At 36.8% G+C, this 23286-nt stretch overlaps 1 protein-coding gene across 14 annotated transcripts in view; it reads right to left on the bottom strand.

Annotated features, from left to right (window-relative positions):
* Window positions 1-23286, bottom strand: part of PCNX1 (pecanex 1) — a 94797-nt gene that overhangs the window by 17498 nt on the left and 54013 nt on the right. For all 14 annotated transcript variants that reach the window (XM_075754258.1, XM_075754252.1, XM_075754259.1 and 11 more), the window contains 16 exons: window positions 22239-22410; window positions 18451-18561; window positions 17865-17956; window positions 16477-16586; window positions 14655-14760; window positions 12839-12931; window positions 11130-11280; window positions 9047-9188; window positions 7332-7509; window positions 6811-6919; window positions 6069-6198; window positions 4990-5048; window positions 3969-4184; window positions 3279-3532; window positions 2035-2265; window positions 533-633 (listed from right to left, as the gene is read on the bottom strand). In XM_075754258.1, coding sequence (XP_075610373.1) covers window positions 533-633; window positions 2035-2265; window positions 3279-3532; window positions 3969-4184; window positions 4990-5048; window positions 6069-6198; window positions 6811-6919; window positions 7332-7509; window positions 9047-9188; window positions 11130-11280; window positions 12839-12931; window positions 14655-14760; window positions 16477-16586; window positions 17865-17956; window positions 18451-18561; window positions 22239-22410 — 2255 coding nt within the window. The remainder of the gene's footprint in view (window positions 1-532; window positions 634-2034; window positions 2266-3278; window positions 3533-3968; window positions 4185-4989; window positions 5049-6068; window positions 6199-6810; window positions 6920-7331; window positions 7510-9046; window positions 9189-11129; window positions 11281-12838; window positions 12932-14654; window positions 14761-16476; window positions 16587-17864; window positions 17957-18450; window positions 18562-22238; window positions 22411-23286) is intronic.

Below are 23286 nucleotides of genomic sequence, written 5' to 3'. Positions count from 1 at the left end.
GTAAGTTGAGGCTGTCAGTCTGCAAGAAAGAGGTTGCCATATGATGACAGAGTTGAGCCAAAGGAGATTTGTACAAAACAACTGCTTGCCAGAGAGCCAGCTAAACTGTGAAACTTATCACTATGGTCTGACCTAAATTTCATCCTCTTCATTTTAAGAACCTGTCCTCTTCTTCCCCGTATTTCCATATAAGGCACATACTTGGAGCAGAAAGTGGGGCTTACTTTTAGAACTCAAGCAGTTCTTGTTTTTGTCATGTTATCACTGGTGCTTACCTACACTAGAATTCTCACCTTGCATTAGTTCAATAAAACAAAATGCTAAAATTCAAGTTCTCCCTCATTTGCTGTTCTTTGGTTACGTTTCAGTGGCTGTTGAAATAAAGACAGGTTACGTATCATATTTGTCCAGTTAAAGGAAAGATGACATTAAATATCTGATCCTTTTATGAAGAGGTACTCATCTAATACCTAATGTAAGAACCCTGAGGGATTTTGAGGAAGGGAAGCTTATAACAACAATATTTTATTACCTAGACATATGATGTGAAGCTGTTCCCAATGCTCTCCGCCCTAGAACACACAGTCCATAACACAGTGTCACCAGAGGCGAGTCTTTACTTGAATCCAGTGGCTTGTAGTAACAAAAGAAAAAAGGAATAGTCAGGTGAATGGAGTAAAGAAACTGTCACAGAAAAACATTCTGCCAGAAGGAGTAAAGAGACCCAAACACATACAAAGGTATACACAAACTCAAGTGTGCATATGTACCTACCACACCAGTTGCTTCTGCTCAGACTTTCAACAGAAATTCTTTTTTGAAAGTTTTGCAAGTATGTAGAGTACTTGTAAAGGCAGACACACGCATACTATATTTGAAATAAGACAAACTAGGCTGAACAGATGCATGCAACATTCCTCATGGATACTGTTTATCTTGTGTGCAAACTGTTGATTAGAAAAATTATGGGGTTATGACAAAAATATTTTTAGTGAATAAAGTGGATTCTCATTTACTGGTGAGGAGTATATAACTCCTAAGTTAACTGAAAACTTCCCTGGACTACAACTTTATTCAGGGAAAACTCAGTCTAAGCTCCAAGCCAGTAGTAGCTATAAAGGGTATATAATGCCCTAGATAATAGTATCATTCATTCAAGTGATTAAACCTGATTTTCAATATCTACACAAAATATTTCACCAGATCATGACTTGGAGAGAAACAATTCTCTTTGGCTGTTGCTTGTCATTTGACTGCAGAATGCTTTAAATCTTACACTTGTTAAAATGGGCTTCTAATTAATCTTCTACTTCTAAAGTAAAGCTGAACTCTGAAGTCTCAGATCCTTCATTAAACACAAATTCCAATTATATTCCTTGTCCCTTTAATCTCAATCAATTTCTGCTTATTCTCAAAGGCAACACTACTTTGACTAGACAACACACAGGTTGTTCTAAACAGTAAGAATTCAAGGCATTCCTCTACAAACAAACTAACGTTTCTATTTAAAAGGCAGAAGGACGCAGAGAGAGAAAGAGGCTTGAATATGAGACGAGTATTTTCACAAGCCACCAATTCCAGTGGTCCAAAGAAGCAGTACAGTATAACCACTAAGGAAGATGCAGTCAGTCTTGTAGGCTGGCAACAGGTATTTGGTTTTTTGGGGGTTTTGGTTTGGGGTTTTTTTGTTTAAGTTAGGGTTGATTTGAAAACACTGACATTTAAGCACAAAACATCAGTTCTATAAACACACCCTTTTGTATGTAGAAAAATGCCTGACATATTCAACTGATTTATTTGAGCTGGTAAATGAAAATTCATTAATGAGCAGGTTAAATCATACACTACTTAGAGAATTTAAATTCACATCTCAAGAGTGGAAGATCAAAACCAGTAAACTATAAATTAATATTTCAATTACAAATCTTTATTTTAAAAATCAATATTAAACCAGCCCGTAGGTCAAACCAACAAGGGAAAAAATTGAGGCCATCCTAGTATAGTGAATGGCTTTCCTCACATGTTCGTATTTACCTTTTCTCTTCGAGAGCAGCAATATTCTATCCAGTTCAAATATATCATACAGAAACTCTCTCTTGAGATTCCCGCTAGACGGTGGTCATAATCCTCATCAATATTGGGGTTAAATGTTGGATCTACATCAACGTAATTGCGGTCTGTGCACAACCGCAGTCCTTCCTGCATTGTCTCATTAGCTAACCATTCCTCTAGCTTGGGGGATGTTGTGACATAATAGATGATTCCCTGAAACAGCAGTAGTTAAACATATGAGTCAGTATTGCAATAAAACAAAGTCAGCAATCTCAATTGTTCCAACTCATTTGCATTAATTTCCTGGTAATGAACAAAACTGATACACAGTAGCATTTATTTAGCTCACAGATGCAACAAACTTGCACAGAAAATACAATAGTGTTTTGTATGCAGGTATATTTTTCAGAGACTGTCAAGATTTCTGAAGCTTGCACTGAAGGAATAAGGAAAGGTAAAAAGGACAGGACTCTAATTTTGCAGGAAGACAAATACATAGTAATCTTTATCTAGTTAACATGGAGTGTTAGATACTCAAATTCTAAAGAATTCAAATGCTAAATAAAAGACAAGACAGTTTAACACCCTTATGGGTTTTTTTGGACGGGGAACCCAACAATATCTGTGTGTGTATAAGTATCTTGGAAATATTTCAACCTGAAATTTTTCAGCTCTCTGAAAGAGGGTAGCTTATGAAAGATGTTGATTAGTAAACTGATGATGTGAGGGATCTGAGGCCTTGAGTCCTCTTACAACTGCAGGGCTTTTTTGGTGGGTTTTTTTTTGTTTGTGGGGATTTTTGTTTGTTTGTTGTTGGGGTTTTTGGGGGGGTTTTTTGTTTTTTTTTTTAAAAGACAGGTTTGGACAGCTTTTAAACACCGAAGCAGCTTGGCTTTCTCCAAGAGAAACACATTTAACTTTTCATTTACAACACAGCCGTTACATTTGGATAACAGGTTTCAAGTTTCTACTCCAGCTTCAGCTAGAAAGCATCTTCTCTCTGTTCTAGACTGCAGGACCATTGTCCTGCTCATGCACTAGAGCATCAAGTAATCATCAGTACAGCAAACTCTGTCCTCCTTTGATGAAAGTGTCCATTCGTCTATAATTTGTACCACATTCTATGATCCTCATATGAAAGACATTAGACATTGAAGACATTAAGCAGTTCCCAGATGTAATCCAGCTCACCTCCCCCTTGGGGGTTGTACCGATCTGAATCATACCTTCACATAGTAAGTAGTGAGAATTTTCCGGAGATCAAAGACTTGAAGCATGGAAGCTGCACTGTTGTCAGTGATGCTATAACCCTCCAGAACATACTTTGTCACAAGCACTTCCCAAGCCAGCCAACGCTGCCCAAAGGCAGCATTAAAGGAAAGCATGTGAGGAAGGTGGCCTGGTTCACAACAACAAAACCCTTCATCTTCCTCTACACCTTCAGTGATGGCCTCTACTTCTCGTTGCTGGCAGTAAGTTCCTTAAGAGAAAAAAAGGGAAAAGAAGAAAGAGTTGAACACTTTTATATGATTGTTTTAATACTGACTTGTGTTTAAAAGTGTTTAGAATCCAACCAATCTCCAATTACATTTCTGTAACACCAAGTGAACAGTGCCAAAGAACGAACACAAAAGGTTTGGATAGCTTAATTTATCATTCTAGGATCACATTTTAGTTAGGTGTCTCTAAGAATCAATTATGGTAGCCATGTTGCACTACAACGGAAAGAGAGATTTAGCATCAACTCTGCTAGAGCAAGTTAGTTTTCCTCACAGGTGACAGGGCCATAAAGAGGCCCTGCAGCCCACTTTCAAAGTCATTAATTTACAGGATAGAACTGAAAAAAAGAATTAAAAGTTTCCAAAGCAGAAATCCACTTTTTAGTACAGACAGTTAAGGAAGTGTAATATGCTCACCTCTGAATTCAAGCCCCCTCAGCTGGAAGGTGACCAAGCCATTTCCTATCTCTATAAGGTGTACTAGTGCATTGAGGTAGTCAGAGGCTAGGATGAAGCAGTCCCCGGTACTATAGTTTCCCCATCGACCCAACAACAAGTCTCCACATAGGCTGTGCTGAAGGGAACGGGTTAAATGTTCATAGAAGATTGAATTCAGGTTGTTATCATCTGAACCTGCAGGAAGATTGGATTTGGGTTATTACCTGAATCTGCAGAAAAACATCAAGCATGAATGTCAATTATCACTTCACATTGAATCCTACAGTTTTCTTAACAGCAACCTTGTTTCAAGGTTGTTCTCCACACCCCATTTCCCCTTTTTTTAAATGGGCAACTACTCCAAATGAATGCTAAGTGACATTTAGTATTTTTGGTCAAATTTTCTCCCTCCTTAGTCACTCCTCCATTTTCCAAATTATCCCTTCAGTGCCACTCATGCATCTACCATCAATCTATTCCAGATAATAAAGTGCAAAAGCAAATGAGCACAGAAGTATCCCAGTAATGACTGTTGTATTGGTCTCATCACCATAACATTGAGACACCCTCAAATAATGTTTGGCTTTTTTTAATTACATAAGAATAAAAGTCAGAACAGCTTAATGCATACTATGATTATAAAAAAGAAGTAAAGCAAATACACATAAAGGTGAGGGGGAAAAACAAGAAAAACTTTTAAGAGAGCCTAAAGAATAGAGCAAGAGAGATGATAGAGGACAAAATAACAGTAGACAGAACAACAGGAAAGTTGGGCAGGGCTGGAAAAGATCTGAGAGCAAACTTAGAGGATTTGTATAGGATTCATGATCAAAGTAATTTCCTTGAAAAATATACCCCTATTAAAAAAAAAACCCACACAAACGACCGCCACCCCAAAAAAATTCCAAAGCCACCAGCAAAAAACACCCCCAAAACCAAAACCCCATAAACCAAAAACCACCACACCAGAAGAAAAGAAATCAGACTAGGAAAAAGCTACCTGGATTTCGATCAAGCTGTGAAGCCAGTCTTGTATTTGAATGATCCACACGCTTTGTGCTGAAAAATAATAAAATAAAGCATGCTCAGCACAAAATTTATCACTGTAAGAAAATCTAAGGGAAGAAATTAACAGAATAAAAATTGTTTAAAAAGTATTCCCACTGAAATAGGTTTTAAAAGTTATTTTAAAAAAGTTTATAGGTAAATTTGTTGCTCTTCTCATATGTAAAAGTATTTTCTGCCTATAATAGCATTATGATCCAATACCTAATAAAGTTTGTCCACAGTAGGTAGCCGTAGAATAATCTTTAGCTTTAGATCTCAGTATATATATTCTTAGATAGATATCATAAAGCTTTAGATGTGACAAATACACTTAAAACCAATTAAATCAGCATACCTGACATTCCATCAGACTTTACTGAAAGGGCAGTCTTCATAAGGTTATTATTTTATTTGGCTGAAGTAACAACCTTAAAAACTTTTTAACATAAGATTTGGAATATTGTATTTAAACTGTTCTAGTGTTAGAAGGAAAAAAACACCAAAGAAGCAGTGAAACGAAAAATTAGTTCTCCATAAATACCAGAACTACCCGCTCATCTAGCCCTATGCTGTTTATCTAACATTTCACTGGTCTGATAATCCATGAACAACAGTGGACTTTGGAGAAATAAAACACATGGAGGTATAATCTGACATAAAGAATCTTTTACTACTGATCCCACATTATTTGTCAAATACAGTTATGAACTGCCCCCCAAAACTTTTTTGTACATAAATTCACTGTCTGGTTAAATTTGCTCTTCACAATACTGTAATTTTTATGTTTAAAAAATCTCCAGTAGAAATTACATAGGAATCTAAAGCAAATGTTATGAGTATAAAAAACAACTGCTACAGTATTACAGAAACAAGTTCATTGAAAACTTTCAGTGCTATAACCTAATTTTCTCTGGGAAAAAATAGCAGCACTTGGGAGGAAAAAAATTCAACACCACCACAACCAAAACATTTAGCCATAGTTACATCACTAAAACAAAAGGACACAAACTTTAAAGGTCTTATTTCACTTACTTGTAGTCTCTTTCCCAGAACTTGACAGGCCTGGCATATGAAGTGATGAATATTGCACTTCCCAGAAAAGGATTCAGTGGAGTAGAGAAGAAAGCTGACACAGCTGCTTGGACAAACAACATTGCAGAATCTGTAGGATAACAGAATTAAGGAAAGCGAAGCAACTACTTTTTTTTCAAGCTTCAGTGATAGTACTCAAAATAGACAACACCACCAATTAAGAAAACCAAACAAACAAGATCTCTAAAAATTCTTATGCAGCCAAGTACCTTTACAGTATCTCCAACAGGAAGGGGATTGTTTTTGTTTTTAAAAACAGAAACGGGTAAAAATTCAGCACTAGACATGGTGGTCACTCTCTCAAAATTCCAGAGAATACTAACTCCACACTACTCAAACCAGTCTACAGAAGCTTAAAATGCAAAACTCAAGAACTAAAACTGTAGTTAGTGACTCTTGAAAAAGGGAATGACTGTCAGAAGAAAAACTGTGTCCTTTTCAGAATGAAGTAACTCCCACTCCATGTTTCTTTCATGCCAGAATTCTATTCCTACTCTATCTGCTACTGTATAATTCACAGCATTGCGGCAAGGCAGAAAGTGTGCACGGTTTTTCATTAATACTCACTAGACAAGCCTGTTCGTTCAGTAGATTTAGCCCATAACACAGAGTCCATTATAATGAGCATTCAGAAGTTATAAATACATGACTTCAGGGAAAAGTCTATATTTTCAAAGGATACGTGGCACAGCAAAGGGCTGGGCAAAAGCGTGGAAGGCAGATCCCCATGTGATCTGCCAGGGAGCAATGTAGGTATATACAAATCTCAATTTATAAAAGAGTTCCCAAAGCTACAGAAAAGGAAAAAAAACAAAAAAAAAGAAAAAAGAGAAGAAAAATTTAGTGATGTGTCCAAGAATCAACATGCTTTGCAGTACACAAATATCCCGAGGAATTTCCTGGTCACACTAGAGTTCTCACTGGTCTACCAGAAGCCTTGAGACTTACAAAACGGATGTAATAATGAGGCAAGCAACATAATATGCACTTCATTCTTCTACAGAAACTCATGACATGTTTAGAAAGTTACATATGCTTTCTCAAGCAAACATAAGTGCTTTGGGAAGAAGTCTAATCCATGTGCTATACGACAGCTAACAATAGCAACAGGATTGATGATCTGGAAGATTATCTATCAGTTAGGACTATCTTTTTTCCCTTTTGGATGATCTGAAATACCTAGAAATAGAGAGTTGAAGTTACCTTGCTGAAGAGTATGGACATGAAGAAGAGATCTAGCAGCATGGTCTCAGTAAAACTTTTGTAATCAAAAGTAAAGAAGAGCACTGTGAAAATTACAGTGACATACTGGCACGTTGGGCTACTGAATGATGAACGCAGTAACTTCAAGCCAGCTATTGTGATCATTAAAGCACCCAACCTGTGTAAGAAATTCACAAAAAACAGTTACTTATCTGGTGTCCAAAAGGGGTTTAAAGACCACCTAAATTGTTGCTCTCATGCAATGCCAACCTCTTCAAACTCAAGGTTTAGATTTGGGTTTGCTTTTGGAGGTATTTTGTGGGGGAGTGGTTTGGTTTATTGGGTTTTTTTTTTTTAAAGACAACTTCAGTTGTATTTTTTTTTTTTTTTAAGGTTACTATCCAAGTCTTTCTATGGGTATTCTCAAGCCAATCACTATTCAAGGATTAGCATTATTTGTAAGAGTCTCACTAAATAAAAATAAAGAAAAAAAAATTTATTTTCAGAGGTGAAATAATCCTTGTGCTCTGAACTGAAACCTGGTCTTTAATTTAGGTTATGAATATTGAGATGCAAAAATGCTAGTGCTCTACTAGCAAGATGATGTTAAAGAACACTGGATTATCATTATATCCTGCACGACTGTACTGCGCTCTATATAGTTTATATTGGGGGAACTGCAACTTAATGATAAGCTTAATGATATTCTTTTTTCAGAGATAGTAAATCACAGATTATAGAGTTATAAAAATAACATTCAAGTAACATAATGGCAATGTGTCTCCCAAAAAACTTGTAGTGACAAGAGTAATGAACCCAAAGCAAGAACTTACTGGACCCAGGGATTAAAAAAACACCAAACAAATAAAAACCCCCACAAATAAACAACTCCAAACAAACCACACAATGCAAACCCCCCTCAAACACAACAAAAAAACCCCACATCCAAAAAATCAGCATTCCCCCCCCAATACATGTTCCTTCTCCTCCTTCCTCCCCCCCCCCCCCCCATTTATTCTCTCTACAACGCTTTTGTTCTAAATCAATAGAACTTCAAATCCAAAAAAGCCACCTGGTCACTGTTCTCAGAGACAAAAAAATGCAAAGCCTACTATTGACCTACTATTGAACTTTCATTTGCTGAGACACTCGAAAATAATCCCTTGAGCAGTGTAACTAAGGCTCAATTTAAGAGGTAGTGTGCAGTTCCATCTGGATACAGATGATACTTAAGGGCTGGAAGCCCTGGGGAATTCCTTGATGAAATCAGAAAGCTGTAGAGGGGCTGCAAGCTGGCTTTCCAACTCAGGGAACACTACACAAGTCTCAAGTTTACACCTGACAAAATACCGGAATGTATTGTCACTATCTTGAAGTCTGGATAATCGTATTATAGACTCTGAATATCAACAAGGAAATTCTGATATCACACTACTAGATAAGTCTGCAGCCTGCAATCTTTATAATATATGTTATGAATTGAATGATTTAGCTTTGTGTGGGTTCCTGGTTTAACAGTGTAATACTCCATTCAGTTTAATTCAGCAAGGTGACTTGGTTCTGTAAGAGCTTTCAAATAAAGAAAAACTTTATTCCTTGCCTTAATTTTAAGGCAATTATTTAAGGCAACTGTCTTCCCATTAAGTCCAGAACTCACTATTTAATTCCCACCACAGTAGACATACTCAGATTACTTGATAGCCTTTTCTACTTACTCAGTATCCAGTTTCTTTGGACTAGCAATATTCTTAGCGCTGCTACTAAGCTCATTGAGGACTATCAGTGGATAGATAACATTCTTCTCTACGAAAAGGAGCCAAATGTGAAGTTTCTCAAACCACATAACATGTGCAGCATCTATCAAGATATATTAAAAAGAAGTCAGATAGTACTGTTAAATCAAACTCAGCTAACAGAATAAAGATTCTTGATCCAAGTAATTTGTGGAGCCAAACACTAGCTGTATTCTCATATTGGACTTTCATAGTTTTATCTAACCAAAATAAAGAGAAGCTCCTTCTAAGCTACTGTCAAGTAGCCCCAGTAGAGTTTGTGCACTGTTACACATCTATACAAAATGTATTCCAATATAACAGCTTGCAAGCAACTTGCTTATTGCACATGGCAAGAAACAAACTGGGTTGCCACCTCCTCAATAATTTCAGCATCAATACTGATGAAGCTGTTTGACATTACATGTTTTTATCTCATGCAAAAGGATGTTTTCCAACACAATCAAACCGCAGGATTTCTGGTTTACGACCCTACAATGTAGAAGGGCATACGTAACCTGCTACACAAATGTTTGAGACTTAAAAACTTCTTTTAAACTTGTACGATAATTGCAAAACATACAACAGGATTATTTCAAATTAATGCAAATGAAGATAATGAGAAAATTTATTTTACAAGGCAGTGCAAATATAGGCTGGAAGAGCCTATGTCAAAAGTTAATATTAAACACTGCTGCATACATAAAGGGTTAAAGGTATACTTGAAAGATGCTAGAAAAAGGCTGACCCCTCTTCACTGCTGTGAATAATTGCACACGCCTAGATGAGCCCCAGCAAAAACTGAAGTTCCTTTTCTACAGCAGAAGCCACAAGGACAACTAGTTAGTGACACGGCATAACTTTGCTTTAAGTCATAGGGACCAAACTGGAAGATGCTACAAACTTGTATTTAACATTACTGGATATTTCATCTTTCCCAAAAACACTACTACACATGGAAATACTGAAGTCAGGTATCAGCAAAAAGGCACAAACTGTAGTTTCTTTAGTTTCATAGATTAAAAGTCTAAGGCATAAAATTGCACTTTTCACTTCCTCCTCCTAATAGAGTTTGGCATCATATTACTATTCATATTTATCCATCTTTATACCCAATTACTGAAAAAAGCCCACAATTTAGACAGCAGTGAAAAGATCACACTGCGTAGCTACTGCAAAGGTAGGAAGTTTGCAAATCAATACTGGCAATTCTCTGCTCCTGAAAGCAGCAGAATGTTCTCTTTCTTTTCATTATGGTCTTACTTTGAAAACTAACTGAAGAGAAAAAAACAAAATAGCTTCGGTTGTTTCTGAAAAAATTCTATCAAAAATGGCTTAAGTCTGCTGTTAACAATAAAACTGTTCCAATAGTGGAGACCCCACAATCTATGACTACATTTATCCATACTGGAAATCTGATCCGCAGGATAACTAACTACGTATTTTCTGCAGCCTCCAGGGAAAGATTTCACGGAAATGTAGACTTTAACACAAGGTGCAAGCGGTGTGTGTCTATGCAGATCAACTAGCAAGGCTGGTCCCTTAGCATGTTTTTCCATTAGTAGGGCCACTTGCACTACTTTCTGTTGTTAAACAGGTCAACAATACCATTAAGAATCAAATCCATGCCAAGATGAAATCTCCAACATTCACCTAGTCCTCTAAAACACTGGAAAATTTACTATCTTACAGAAATACCTAGTGAAACACACTCAACCTTTATAAAAAAATTAAGGCAATCATTAGCACAAACTTCGCAACTTAAGATTTTGAAGACTGCGCTTCAAAGAAACTGCTCTGAGATAATGTTAGCACATGTAATATATCATCATCATCAGTTAAGAAATATATAACATGTCAGTTTCTCATGCTTTGATTCCATGAGAAACTAAGACATTTCTAGCTTAGATGTCATTAAATACTCCAGTGGTAAGAAAAATAAAGAAAAGAGACTAAGTGTATCAATAGGTAACACAAGTTAGTCAGCAACTACAGCAAGTTCGAAAGTGTCATGAATGATACTTACTTCGGACTTCAAACTGATAGTATTCCTTGGTTTTCAGCAGCGGGTGAGAAAAGCAATGCCAAGGAAGTTGCTTTCGGAGTTGAGGCAGAACATAATGGGTCACAAAGCCTACCGTACCCACCAATGCATACAGAACATAACTTAAAATAGGCTAAAAAGAAGAATTGAAGAAGTTAAGGTTTGTATTTTATGAACAAAATAATACACTAACAATGTAACACCTTTTCTGTCATCTAGGCAGGTGCTCCTGTAATAAGTTGGAACATATTTCTTCATGAAAAGCTGTACTACCAGCTTTAAGATCAAACAAGAAATGCCTGCGAGTCTACTTCTAACAAGTTTTCACTAAGTTGAGAAGTATTTTAAAGTAAAAATAGTACACCAATTTTCCTTCATAGTACACTGCTTCTGACCCATCTGCATTTCATTTTATAAATGATAAAGCTCTATCTATATCCTCTAAAGGCTGAACCCAATTTACATTTTCATCTGCTGGATAAAATAAGGTATAAGCATAAGGAATAACAAATCATTAATCTTATATTCTCTTGAGAAGACGGTGAATAAGAAGCCTCCTATCAAGACCAAACTCTAGACAAAATACTACTATATTAAGATGGTATGAAGACTGGATTTCACAGTAAGACTTTCTATAAAGTTTTCTCTAAATTTTTAGATATGTCACATAGGATGTGTCACAAGGATTGCATTACCTTGTTATAAAGTAACGATTCAGAAATTCTGTGAAGCCTAAGCCGACTGAACTATGCAACTGGTAAAGAGCATACAGCCAAGTTTCTCAAATGTGGGAGAAAGCAACAGTCAAGAGGAGTGCTCAAGTCCAGCCATAAAATAGAAGAGATATTTCCCTTAAGCAGATGTACTACTTTTATGTAAGTAGGACACTTCACCTGAAAATCTGAAGCTACCTAAAAACATAGGCTTTTTAAAATTAATTTCTTTTTTTAACTGTAGGTAGCAACAGAAGGGTAAAAATCTTTCTAAAATATGTGCAAGAAACTTTCATTTGCCTGACGTAAGGCTGTTGATAAGCTAACCAATGGTTCCATTACAGGAATGCCAAAATAAGAAATACAGTAACTGCAACTCTTAAGGCAAATGCCTTTACTCAAACAAATTCAAGCACAGGATCTGGTCTTGTGTCATCATCATCAAGTAGGAGTCATATATACACATTAGAAGTATCCAAAGCAATAATATTAGCTAGACTGACAAGTAAAAAACTTGAAACTCAAAGGCTCTTTGAAGTCCTGTAAATAACTATTCCAGTAAAGGGGTACTTCCCTATACTATAAGTCTACAGCCACACTAGTATGCAATTGTTGAGTCAAGGTTCAGCCCCTCCATCCTTAAGAATCAAACCTTTTAATTTTTTTTTCATTTTTCCTTACTCTAAAACGATGCTGGCACTATGTAACTGAGACAGATGAAGCGAAAGAGGGCATTTTGTGTCAGAGACTAAAATAAAAATCCAGAATGTAAGAAGAAACTAGGAAAGAGAAAGGGAAGAAGAGGTCTTGAGCACATAAAACTGGAACATGAAGATCTTCAGTCATGTACTTGTCACACTATATATTTGAAGACCATCTAAAACTAGTCAGGAAAATAAGCACTACCAGAATAAGCATTATATCACATTATAGTATTTGTATATAAAGACAAATGGCAGACATGATGGAACACCTTACCTGTAAAACTGTAAATACTGTACTGACGTGAATTGCAAAATAGAGTACACCAATGACTATACACACAATCAGGTCAGACTGCAACCGTTCACTCTGGGGAGTCAAAACAAAATAATTTTAGAAAATGCTAGCTTTGGTTCTCCTCATCAGCAGTAACACTGAAACTGATTAAAAATTTTCAAGTTATGCCAGTGTTAATTACTTCCATTGAAGTTATCAGAAATTTCACAAGATAAATCTTATGACTAAAAGCATTAGTTCAAAAGAGTTACGTGGACAGATGCATACCCAAAGTGGGGCAGGAGAAATTAATATACCCAATATATTCTCTCTCTGATTCTGGACTGTGAGGGGGTATAAGGACCCCCCTAGAGCACTGATGAAAGAGCTGGAAGGGCTAACCAAATTTCCTATTTATGATCTAAGAATTGCTTAGACTCCGGGGCAATTAAGCTTTTGAAGACAGCTGCTTAGGCAGGGCTAACAAACAGGTAGAACAACCAGGCTCTTTAACCCTTTTTCCCTTTCCTTTGCAGAAGGGTAAAGGATAGCTTTGGAACGACCCCGAAGAATGAGTTTGAACTTTCCATTACCCCTAAAAAAGGCAAGCTGTTGATAAAAGGGCAAAAAATAACAAAACTAGGAATGCCAGACTCCGTCACAAGGGGGCAATACATACTCAGGGACACTACAAGTCTGCATCTCCAAGTTTAGACCCGTTCCCACTCTGTAAATACAGTATTAATATTTTCAGCCCAGAAAATCATTAAAGGATTAACTACTCCTAAATCGACCAAATAATTACACACAGCACTTATTGCTGCAAGGTCTTAACTTCTTGGGATACAACTCTTTTTTTAAAAAGAATCAGTAAGTCCTGATTTAAAAAACACTGAAAGAAAGAATGTATCATAATCCTCAGCTTCCCTGCCCCCTTGTCGACTAGCACCAGTTTGACAGCTAAAGAGGAGCTTGAGGCTCCTATGGTCATCCTCTCCTGTTAAGTGTTAAAAGAACTGCAGTTTCTCTGCTCAAAGTATTTCCTTGAGTTTCCACACGCTACACCTTGTCACACTTGTGCCTGCTGTACTAGGAGAAACCCATCTGTACTGTTATTCCCCTACAGCCAAGCCCTACACAAGGTTAAATGAACGTTCAGCCTTCTTTTGTACAAGTTAAACATACTAAGCTTCTTAAGTCTTTTACATTCTAAATGTTTTTCAAAGTAGTAATATTTAAACATTCTTTTTCACACAGTGGAGCAGAATGAATTTGTACTAAGAATTCATAGTATGTGCTAAAGTAAATGGAACAGGTTACATCTGCTTTTTAAAAACAAAACCAAAACACCCCTCCCCCCCCACCCAAAACCACTTTCCACCGATTTTATTTTCTGCTTCTGGAACAGTGCACACAAAGCTCTTGTTCACAATTACTAGAAATACTGAGTTAGTATAGTTTTACCACCACTAACTCCTGCTTTTGTGCAGGCATTAGTGGGAAGGTATCATTTATTATTATCAATATGAGCTAGAAGAAAATCCTTAACAATACTGCACTGAATTCACACTAGGGAATTCAGATTCTCTCACGTGCCTCCTTTTAAATAACTTAATTACAATATAAGCATTATACTCGTAGTATAGTACATTGGTTCATCTGCAGATTTAAAGGAAACGCTCTAATATCCATTCTAATTAACACAATAGTAATTAACAAGTATTGTGAGCTAAGAGCCAGACTGAGGCTATATACAAACCAACATAAAGTAAGTGCTTAGATTGAATTAAAAAAAATAATTTAAAAGCCTACTTACCACAGAATTTCTAAGCTTTTCAGGTAAAGGATCTTTTACTTCAGACAGAGGATCCTCAGGGTTTTTATCTTCAGAATTAGGAAAAAATTTTGATTGCACTAAAGAGCTTAAAGAAAGACACAAAAAAAAAGAACCCACTGAAAAGCATGTATTGTTCTAGGTGGTTTTAGAACAAAGTCAAAAGTTCTATTACAAGTAGATTACAAGAAGAAATAATCCTGGCATATTAGTGCTTTCACATGGCTGAGCAAATTTACAAAGATGAGATCTCAACTTTATGAAGTTTATTCTCTGGTTGCACACAATGACCACCATTAAAGATGAGTAGCCAGATGTTGTTCAAACAACAGTTTCTCCAGTACCAACAGGAGTAACTGAACAAATACTGAATTTTACGTGGAATTCTTAGTACTCATGAAACAAAAAAAATTAGTTCATAAGTAACTGAGCAGAAACGTAACGGTGCAAAGTTCAGAAGTGGTCTATTTGTCAATACCAATTAGAAAACCAAGAATTCCTTTGTTTAATTCAAAATTCAACAGTAACAAAAAAACCCCTATGCTACCCTGATTAATTCATGAATTAGCCATGCTGACTAAACTACTAAATTCTTAGCAAACTTTGCTGGTAACTAAAACCCAAAAAACTTACATCTAAGGTTTCAGAAGGCCATACGCAGCACTGCTAGCCATATGTGTCTCACAACCCCTCAATATGACTTTTCTTACAATACCTCATGTATACAGAAATACATATTACTTCGTTTTATGGACAGGAAGCTCACAACAGAATGAGTCCTGGATCTTCAAAGGCAATTACATATCGCAATGCTTAAGTGTGCCAAATCTGGCTAAAGAGATGAACCTGCAGGTCAAACATAAGCATCCAGGCTAAAGCTCTTCGAAAGACCAAAAGAACAGGTATCCAGGGACAAGGACCTCATACCAACTGAGTAAAGTCACCTGAACTAAGAGTAACAGGACAAGGTTTAGTTGTCAATCCATAAATAAGAATTTTCCTTCTGTGTGAACACTCACAAATCATTAATCTCCCTGTCCACAGAAGAGGCCCCTCACTATCTACCCCAGACTACTGTTTATCACATTCATCCAACATTATGGCTAAATTTAAATCCAAGTTCAAGCTCTGCCTAACCCAGGTGTGTGACTGAGCCTCTATTGGCTGTTCTGTGGGAGGGATTTCTCCTACTGGAACTATTTTGTTTTACACACATAATTATTAACTGAATCAGAAATACTCTCATCATCAGATCAATACTCCAACTCAGAATAGCAACACAAATACATGTTTGCCCCTGCTAGACAGGAACACTCATCACCAAAAGAAATCCTTATTGTTTTGCATCTGACATGAAATTATCTGAACAATTTGAGCATACATTCAAGATTAAAAACACAGTAACAAAATTAAGTGAGAGAAACAGTTTAAAAAAATCCACATGTGGGCTTCAGCTTAAACTACTGCGTTGAGCACCTCTTTAAATATAGAACAGGTACAGGCTGTTTAGCACAAACGCATCAGCAGAAAGATGGCACCTGACTGGCATTTTGAAGAACATCAGCAGGCAGTTAAATCAGATTTTAGCATGTAAGTGATTTGCCAGAAGTCACAAAGAAACATTGTCGTTAGAGGAGGAACTAGGTGCAAAATCTGAGAATTTCTCTCTATTTAGCCAATATCATACTATTTTTTATAATGCTGGTGACTACCAGTTCAAACAGTACTAATATTAATATTATTTATAATGTTCCTTTGTGACTTGCTTCTTCCTTGGGGAACGGACACAAACTGAGTCACTTACAAAAGTACAGAGGGGTCACTACTTTGTCTGCTGAGATGATACGATATTGCCACTAACAAACCACAAAATATGGAGAAGAGAACTGGAATATGCTGCCCATCCCAAGAATCCTGGGAACAGAAAGGAAATGTTAATAAAGAGGAGACAAAGCATATAACACTTATCTGACATACAAGAATTATGTATATCATACTAAGAGAATGGAAAAATTAACTACAATTTCAGAAAAATGAAACAGGAATTTTAGTACAAAAAATATTGTTCAATATTTACCTGTGTCTAACAACAGATCAGAAACTCTAAGATAGTGTAGGCCTAAGGGATACACGCTGTCTTAATCATTAAACAGTCATCAGTTATCGTAACCCTCATGACAAGACTTTCCTGCAATCCTTGAGACCACAGGTTCTTAGAGTTGCATTTAGTTACTTCTTAATTTTGAAAGTTACATATGTTTTAATCAGATTTTTTTTTCTATTGTTAATACAGATTAAACCAGTGTTTTTATTTTTATTTTCATCATCTGTACTGGATCTGCAAAGATGAGACAGTGATTCTTTGCTAAAGCTTGTTTATCTTGAACAGATTTGTTTACAAAAGGCTAATGAGACAAATGTACAAATTCACAGAAAGCTAATGATGTTCTGCGGGCAATAGCATCATGGGAATATTTCCTCTAGCAACTTTTTACTCTGTGACAGAGTGGAAAAAAGCCAGTCAACTCTGAGTTGGAAGGCACACATGCTACAATTAATTATGAACCAAGAGCATTTGATTATTGACACACACCTGAAACCAACACCACACGGTTTTCAAACAGAACAACATTTCAAACAAGGAAAAGCTGTTGGTGTGGGTTTATTGTTCTCCCCCTTTGCCAGCTACCTCTACCTTTTTAACAGGCACATCTTCACTTTGACACTCCAAACTATTTACTTTTCAAGTAAAAATTAATTTGAAAAGGCTATTTCTGGTTTGCGGCATTGGAAAAAAATATTCACATGAGCCATTTTGAGAGGTTAACAAACCAATACATGAAGACTCTGCCAGAAACAAGCCACTTACGTGATTCTCCCTGCCCCCACCCCTCTCCAAGAACCAATGTAGAATGGACCTGAAGGCAAGTGTCACGCGGTTTTGGCCAAAAAAATAGTTTGTTAGTACAGGCACATATCATACATCTTCTAAAAGGGGGGGGAAAAAAAAAAAAATCTGCTTTGTTCCTGCACTGCATGTCCTTTATTGACATCACAGCTGAGCAAGTATAAAACCCTACCAAATCTGATTAATGTTTCTAATTCACTTTCTGCATATTTAAGTATTTAAGATACAAGGAAGCAGAGAACAAACCCCAGAACACTGATGTATGTGTCTAAAATTTTGCTCACCTTCAGGGCACCATAGCACAGTCCATACAACAATGCTACTGCCACAATACTACAGATAAAACTGTAAAGTGCTGCAAGCAGGCTTGTGGTAGCTGAGTATCATAGAAAAGAAAGAAAAGTTGAACAGTGTTATGTAATTAGAATACAAAATACTTCAGCTCATTTAAGAAAGATATCAGCCTCCTAGATGCGACACCCCTCTGATAAAAAAAAATCCAACCCTCAGCACCTACTTGTACTTTCCACTACAAGTGATTTTTTGTTTTAAAGAGCCAATTGTTTTAAAGCCAATTTAGTGGCTTTATTTACCTCCTCATTTATTCAACAGCACTACCATGGGAATGATTAACAGCTGCAACAAACTAGTCAAGGAAGAAAGTATACTTTTTGACAGACTTACTAGGACAGTAATTCTATTTCTCAGTACTCAATCAGAAGACCTTTAGCCTTTTTTAAAAATACAGTTAGTATCTATGTTTAGAGAGTAGGAATACAAATTGTGTAATCACTAAATTTTTTTACTAGCCTACTAATCTGATGCTGCTTCCAATCTAATGCTTTTGCCACTGACATAAAAACCACTCACCATTGCCACCAAAGACATGAATATCCAGCTGTTCACAGAGATACATCACAAATGTATTCACCTGAGGCAGGAGACCAATGAAGAATACTATAGGGAAACATAGTGTAAACACTGTGGAGGAAAAAAATAGTTCAAAAAGTGGTGAGTATGAAAAACAGCACAGTAATGTACTCTTCAGTTTAAGTTCTAGGGTATCACACACAGCATTTCACTCAACATCACTGAATTATTTATACTATTATTTCTAAGGAAAACATCTATTACGTAAATCTCTACTTCAATGACTCAGAACTGACTGAATATAGAGGTTACATCAACCAATAGTCAGAAGATTTCTTGTACTTCTGTTTTAACCACTGTAGAAATGGGCACAGGCCAATTCAAGCTTTCCATTTTTATTTAGCAAAGATCAACCAGGAGTGTTTACAGATTAGAAGATTTGTAAGTTTTCACTCACTGCAAACTAGGCTTACCCAAACGAAACTGCCTGTCTGGAGTTACAGGAGCAAACTAACACCAGCCACACCGACATTAGAGAGGCCAAGCTTTTCACCTCTGGGTTTTCTGCCACTAATAATGCCTGACAATTTTACTCATTTTCCGATATCACTTCTGGACAGTTCTGATTCTGAATTACTTTTTTTTTTTTTTTTTAAATGAAAACAGGTAACTGTATGAACCATTAAAACCTCTACAAATTACAGGACTTCAGAATGCAAAGATAAATGAATGCCACATAATTTTAACACAAGGAATGGTATGTCCCAACCTGTACATATCATTTACTTTCCATCTTAAGGAATAAAAGATGCAGAAATAACAATCTTTTGTACAACTGTAAAGTAGTTCAGATATAATTCACAAGCAGCAGCATAAGTTCTAGGTTCTGAGGGACAGACGGATCAAACCATGAAAATAACCCTAGCAGACAATATCTGACAATTTAGGGAGGATTTTCTATAACCTTATTGACTTATAGCTTCAGTGACAAAAAGATGAAACCAATTTTAAGAATCACAAGTCTCAATTTTAAGTTTCTAAATTTATATACATAGAATGGTTGGATACTAAAGGACATCACATTAGAAATATCTACAGTGAGACAGGTACTGCGAATCTGTTTTTGTTTTTTTTCCTACTCCTTGTTAAAGCTAAATAACTAAATGTTTAAAAACATGTAGGTACAGGGCTTGGGAAGAACACTGAGTTCTGCATCTTTTCACTGACACAAATTAGGAAATACAAGACTAAGGACCTGCTACTCAGGACCCAAAGAAAATATTTTTCAGAATTCTCAAGTCAAACCTTTATCTCAAATCATTACTCAAGGAAGCCTACTGAAGAGGCAAACAAAGTGTTCTCTCACTGACAGTTTAAAAAGTTGTTTCGCGAAGGCCTGCAAGTTGAATTATCTTGGGTCCGTTGAAAACAAAATTACAAAATACATGTGGGAATACACAATTTATAGAGTAGTCCAGCAAAAAGCCAACATTTTGATGGCTTTTCAAGTCCATAACAGAATTACTCTCTATTGAGGACCACCTAGGTGAAAAACATAAAATAATTGTTATAAATGTGGATCAGATTCAGACCAATTGATCAAGTCCAATATGTGGACACAAAGTAAATAAATAAAAAGATTATACCAGTTCTCAGGTATATGTTATCTAAACACCAAGTTTGCCTTGCCCCTGCATCTGTGGTGTTCTAGTAGCTATGCCTGGGAATGGGAAAAAAGGCAGCTGAGATTTTTATTTTGTGCTAACAAAGTATGTTTGCTAGCAGCCAGCTTGCTTTGCAATACACACAAAGCTTTCTTAAACAGTGCTTCAGCAACACTGAGAGTTACTCCAAAGGCAAGGATGTGCATGGGAGGGAAGAGGTTAGGTTTTTATTTTAGATTGGGTATGGGTTTTTTTGGTTTGTTTTGGTTTTGTTCGTTTGGGGGTTTTTGCTTTGGGGGGTTATTTTTGTTTGTTAAGAAATAAGAGTTGTTCTGTCAATCTGCTTTTTTATTGGTAGAACTACTAAGAAATACAAACCACATAAGCTGGTGCAAGAGACCTGAGAGGAACAGTAAAACATAAGGATCAAAACGCATTCAGAACTCTTGAACTAAGAAGTTTTAAAAGCTGATCCCAAAATGGATGTGGCCTGGTGAAGAGGCCAGCATATCTTTTAATTTAAAACTGGAGAAGACTCTTAAGTACTTTTAAAAAGTAGGCCACAATAAAACACATCACTTACATATATGTTTATGTATTACCTTATGGGTATATGGGTATACATTACGGCAATGGCTCAAGGTGACAGGAAAGGGAAGAAAAAACTAAAATTGACAGAGCATAAACAAGGGGAAATTAAGTTAGTTTTATATCTTGAATGAGTCAAAAAGTATCTGCTGTCTTAATTTCTTTTTCCATCACCAATACAGAATGACGTATGCCTGTGCATTAATAGATCCATAGAATCTGTAGAAAAGCACCTTTGGAAATGCCTGGACATTCTGTTCATAAATAAGAGGATTAAAACTTTTCACTCTGGACATTTAAATTTAAATACAGATTTACTAGCAGAAAGTCAAAGGGGGAAACAGCATGAGGTATGCAATTCAGGATGTTCCTAAAAATCAAGTAATAAAACTAATTTCCAAAATGCCCGAGTCAATAATTCTAACTAATCAATTAAAAGTCAAAAATAAAATTAAAAAAGAGAATCAAAACCAAGACCAAGTTTTAATTTTTCTTGGACAGAAGACTGTCCAAGAACTGGAGGTATGCAGTCATAACATTCAACTGCTGTAGTACCAAAATATCTGTGCAAGAAAGACAACAGAAGAGCAAGCATGTTCAGTTTAGATGAATTCTTACAAGTTTTCTTTCCCCTCCAAAGACATGATCCAGAGAGGATCACTCACGTAACTTTGCTCCATTAAAGAATATGCACAAAGTTGCCATGATAAGATGGTCTTCAAATGTTTACATTCTCTCTCTCATTTCTATGGGCTCTGCCTGAGATTACATAGCTATTACTACTTTTAATAAATTTTGATAGATTTTGTAAGTAAACAGAGGAAAGGTTTGTTGTTTTGAGTTTTGTTGTTGGGGTTTTTTTTTGGGGGGGGAGAGAAGATGCGGGTAGTGTGAAATGCCAGCAGTATTATGAATGCACTGTGCTACTCAGAATACAATGGAAGTACCTCATACAGCGCTAAATTATAATTTTGGTATTGCTGACAGGCCAGTGCTGAGACACATTAAATAAGATTAATCTGTCTATAATGTTTTTAAAAAATTGTGTCCTTACTGTTCTATCTGATTGCTAAACACAAATAACCTTATTTAAGAGAACTCCTACTCATTTGCCACAAGCCCCTGTAGAGAGCATGAAAGAATCCAAATCTAAACATTTATTTAACCACTTAGCAGCTAGATCCAAACACAGGGGAGCATATCCAGGTCCAAGTTAAGAAAGAACAGAAGGTTCAGGGATGAGCACTAAGATACTAGATAATTAAAAAGCCTTTTTTTTATTTTCCTGTAACACCATATTAGTTGACTTTTCTGCACTTTGTCACAGCAGAGCTACAGAAGGGTGGAATTTTCACATACACTTAAGCAAAGCTAAAACTACTCCTTCCAAAGGAAACTAAGTGAACTGCATTTAGACCATGATAATGCAACTGTGTCATTTACAAGATACAGAGTGGAAAACAAAAAAAAAAACCAAAACAAACAATTTCAACTGTGGTGAATCAAGCAATTCAAATCCATGAAAGGACCACTCACCTATAACTAAGTCTCTGGCTGACAGCAGCAGCAATGGGTTAGTGAAAGCCATTCCATACAACCTGAATCTTGTTGTAGATATGTTTCTGCTGCCATAATCCAACAGCCAAATAAGACCACAACATAAACAGAAATATACAGGCCTACTATAGGCTATGATACGATTATGACCCTGTTTAAAAGAAAAAGAACATTTGTTTCATTATTAGCAGAAAAAGTAATTGTTACTCTTCTGGTACAGGTAATTTCAGAACCAAAGTTAATCATTGTTCATCAATTAATGTGCTGTCACCTCAACACATAGAATCATAGAATGGTTTGAGTTGGAAGGCACTTTAAAGATCATCTAGTTCCAACTTCCCTGCCAAGGGCAAGGACACCCTCCACTAGACTAGGATGCCCAAAGCCCCATCCAACCTGGCCTGAACACTTCCAGGGAGTGGGCACCCACAGCTTTCTCTGGACAACCTGCCCCAGAGACTCACCACCCCCATAGAGAAGAATTTCTTCTTAACATCTAATCTAAACCTACCCCTTGTCCTGTCACTACATGCCCCTGCAAACAGTCCCTCTCCAGCTTCCCTGTAGGCCTTCTTTAGGTACTGGAAGACTGCTGTAAGGTCTCCCCAGAGCCTTCTCTTCTCCAGGCTGAATAACCCCAACTCTCTCAGCTTGTCTTCAGAGGAGAGGCGCTCCAGCCCTATGATCATCTTCATGACCCTCTGCTGGACTATGTCCTTCTTATGTTGGGGGCCCCAGAGCTGGATGCAGTACTCCAGGTGAGGTCTCACAAGAGTGGAGTAGAGGGGCAGGATCACCTCCCTCGACCTGCTGGTCACACCTCTTTTGATGCGGCCCAGCATATGGTTGGCTTTCTGGGCTGCACGCGTGCATTGCTGGCTGATGTTGAGCTTTTCACCAATCAACATCTCCAAGCCCTTCTCCTCAGGGCTGCTCTCAATCCATTCTCCGCCCAGCCTATAGTTGGGCTTGGGATTGCCCCAACCCATGTGCAAGACCTTGCACTTGACCTTGTTGAACTTTATGC

Source organism: Balearica regulorum, chromosome 5 (assembly GCF_011004875.1).
Source record: "Balearica regulorum gibbericeps isolate bBalReg1 chromosome 5, bBalReg1.pri, whole genome shotgun sequence".
NCBI lineage: Eukaryota > Metazoa > Chordata > Aves > Gruiformes > Gruidae > Balearica > Balearica regulorum.
This window is presented reverse-complemented; position numbering and strand designations above follow the sequence as displayed.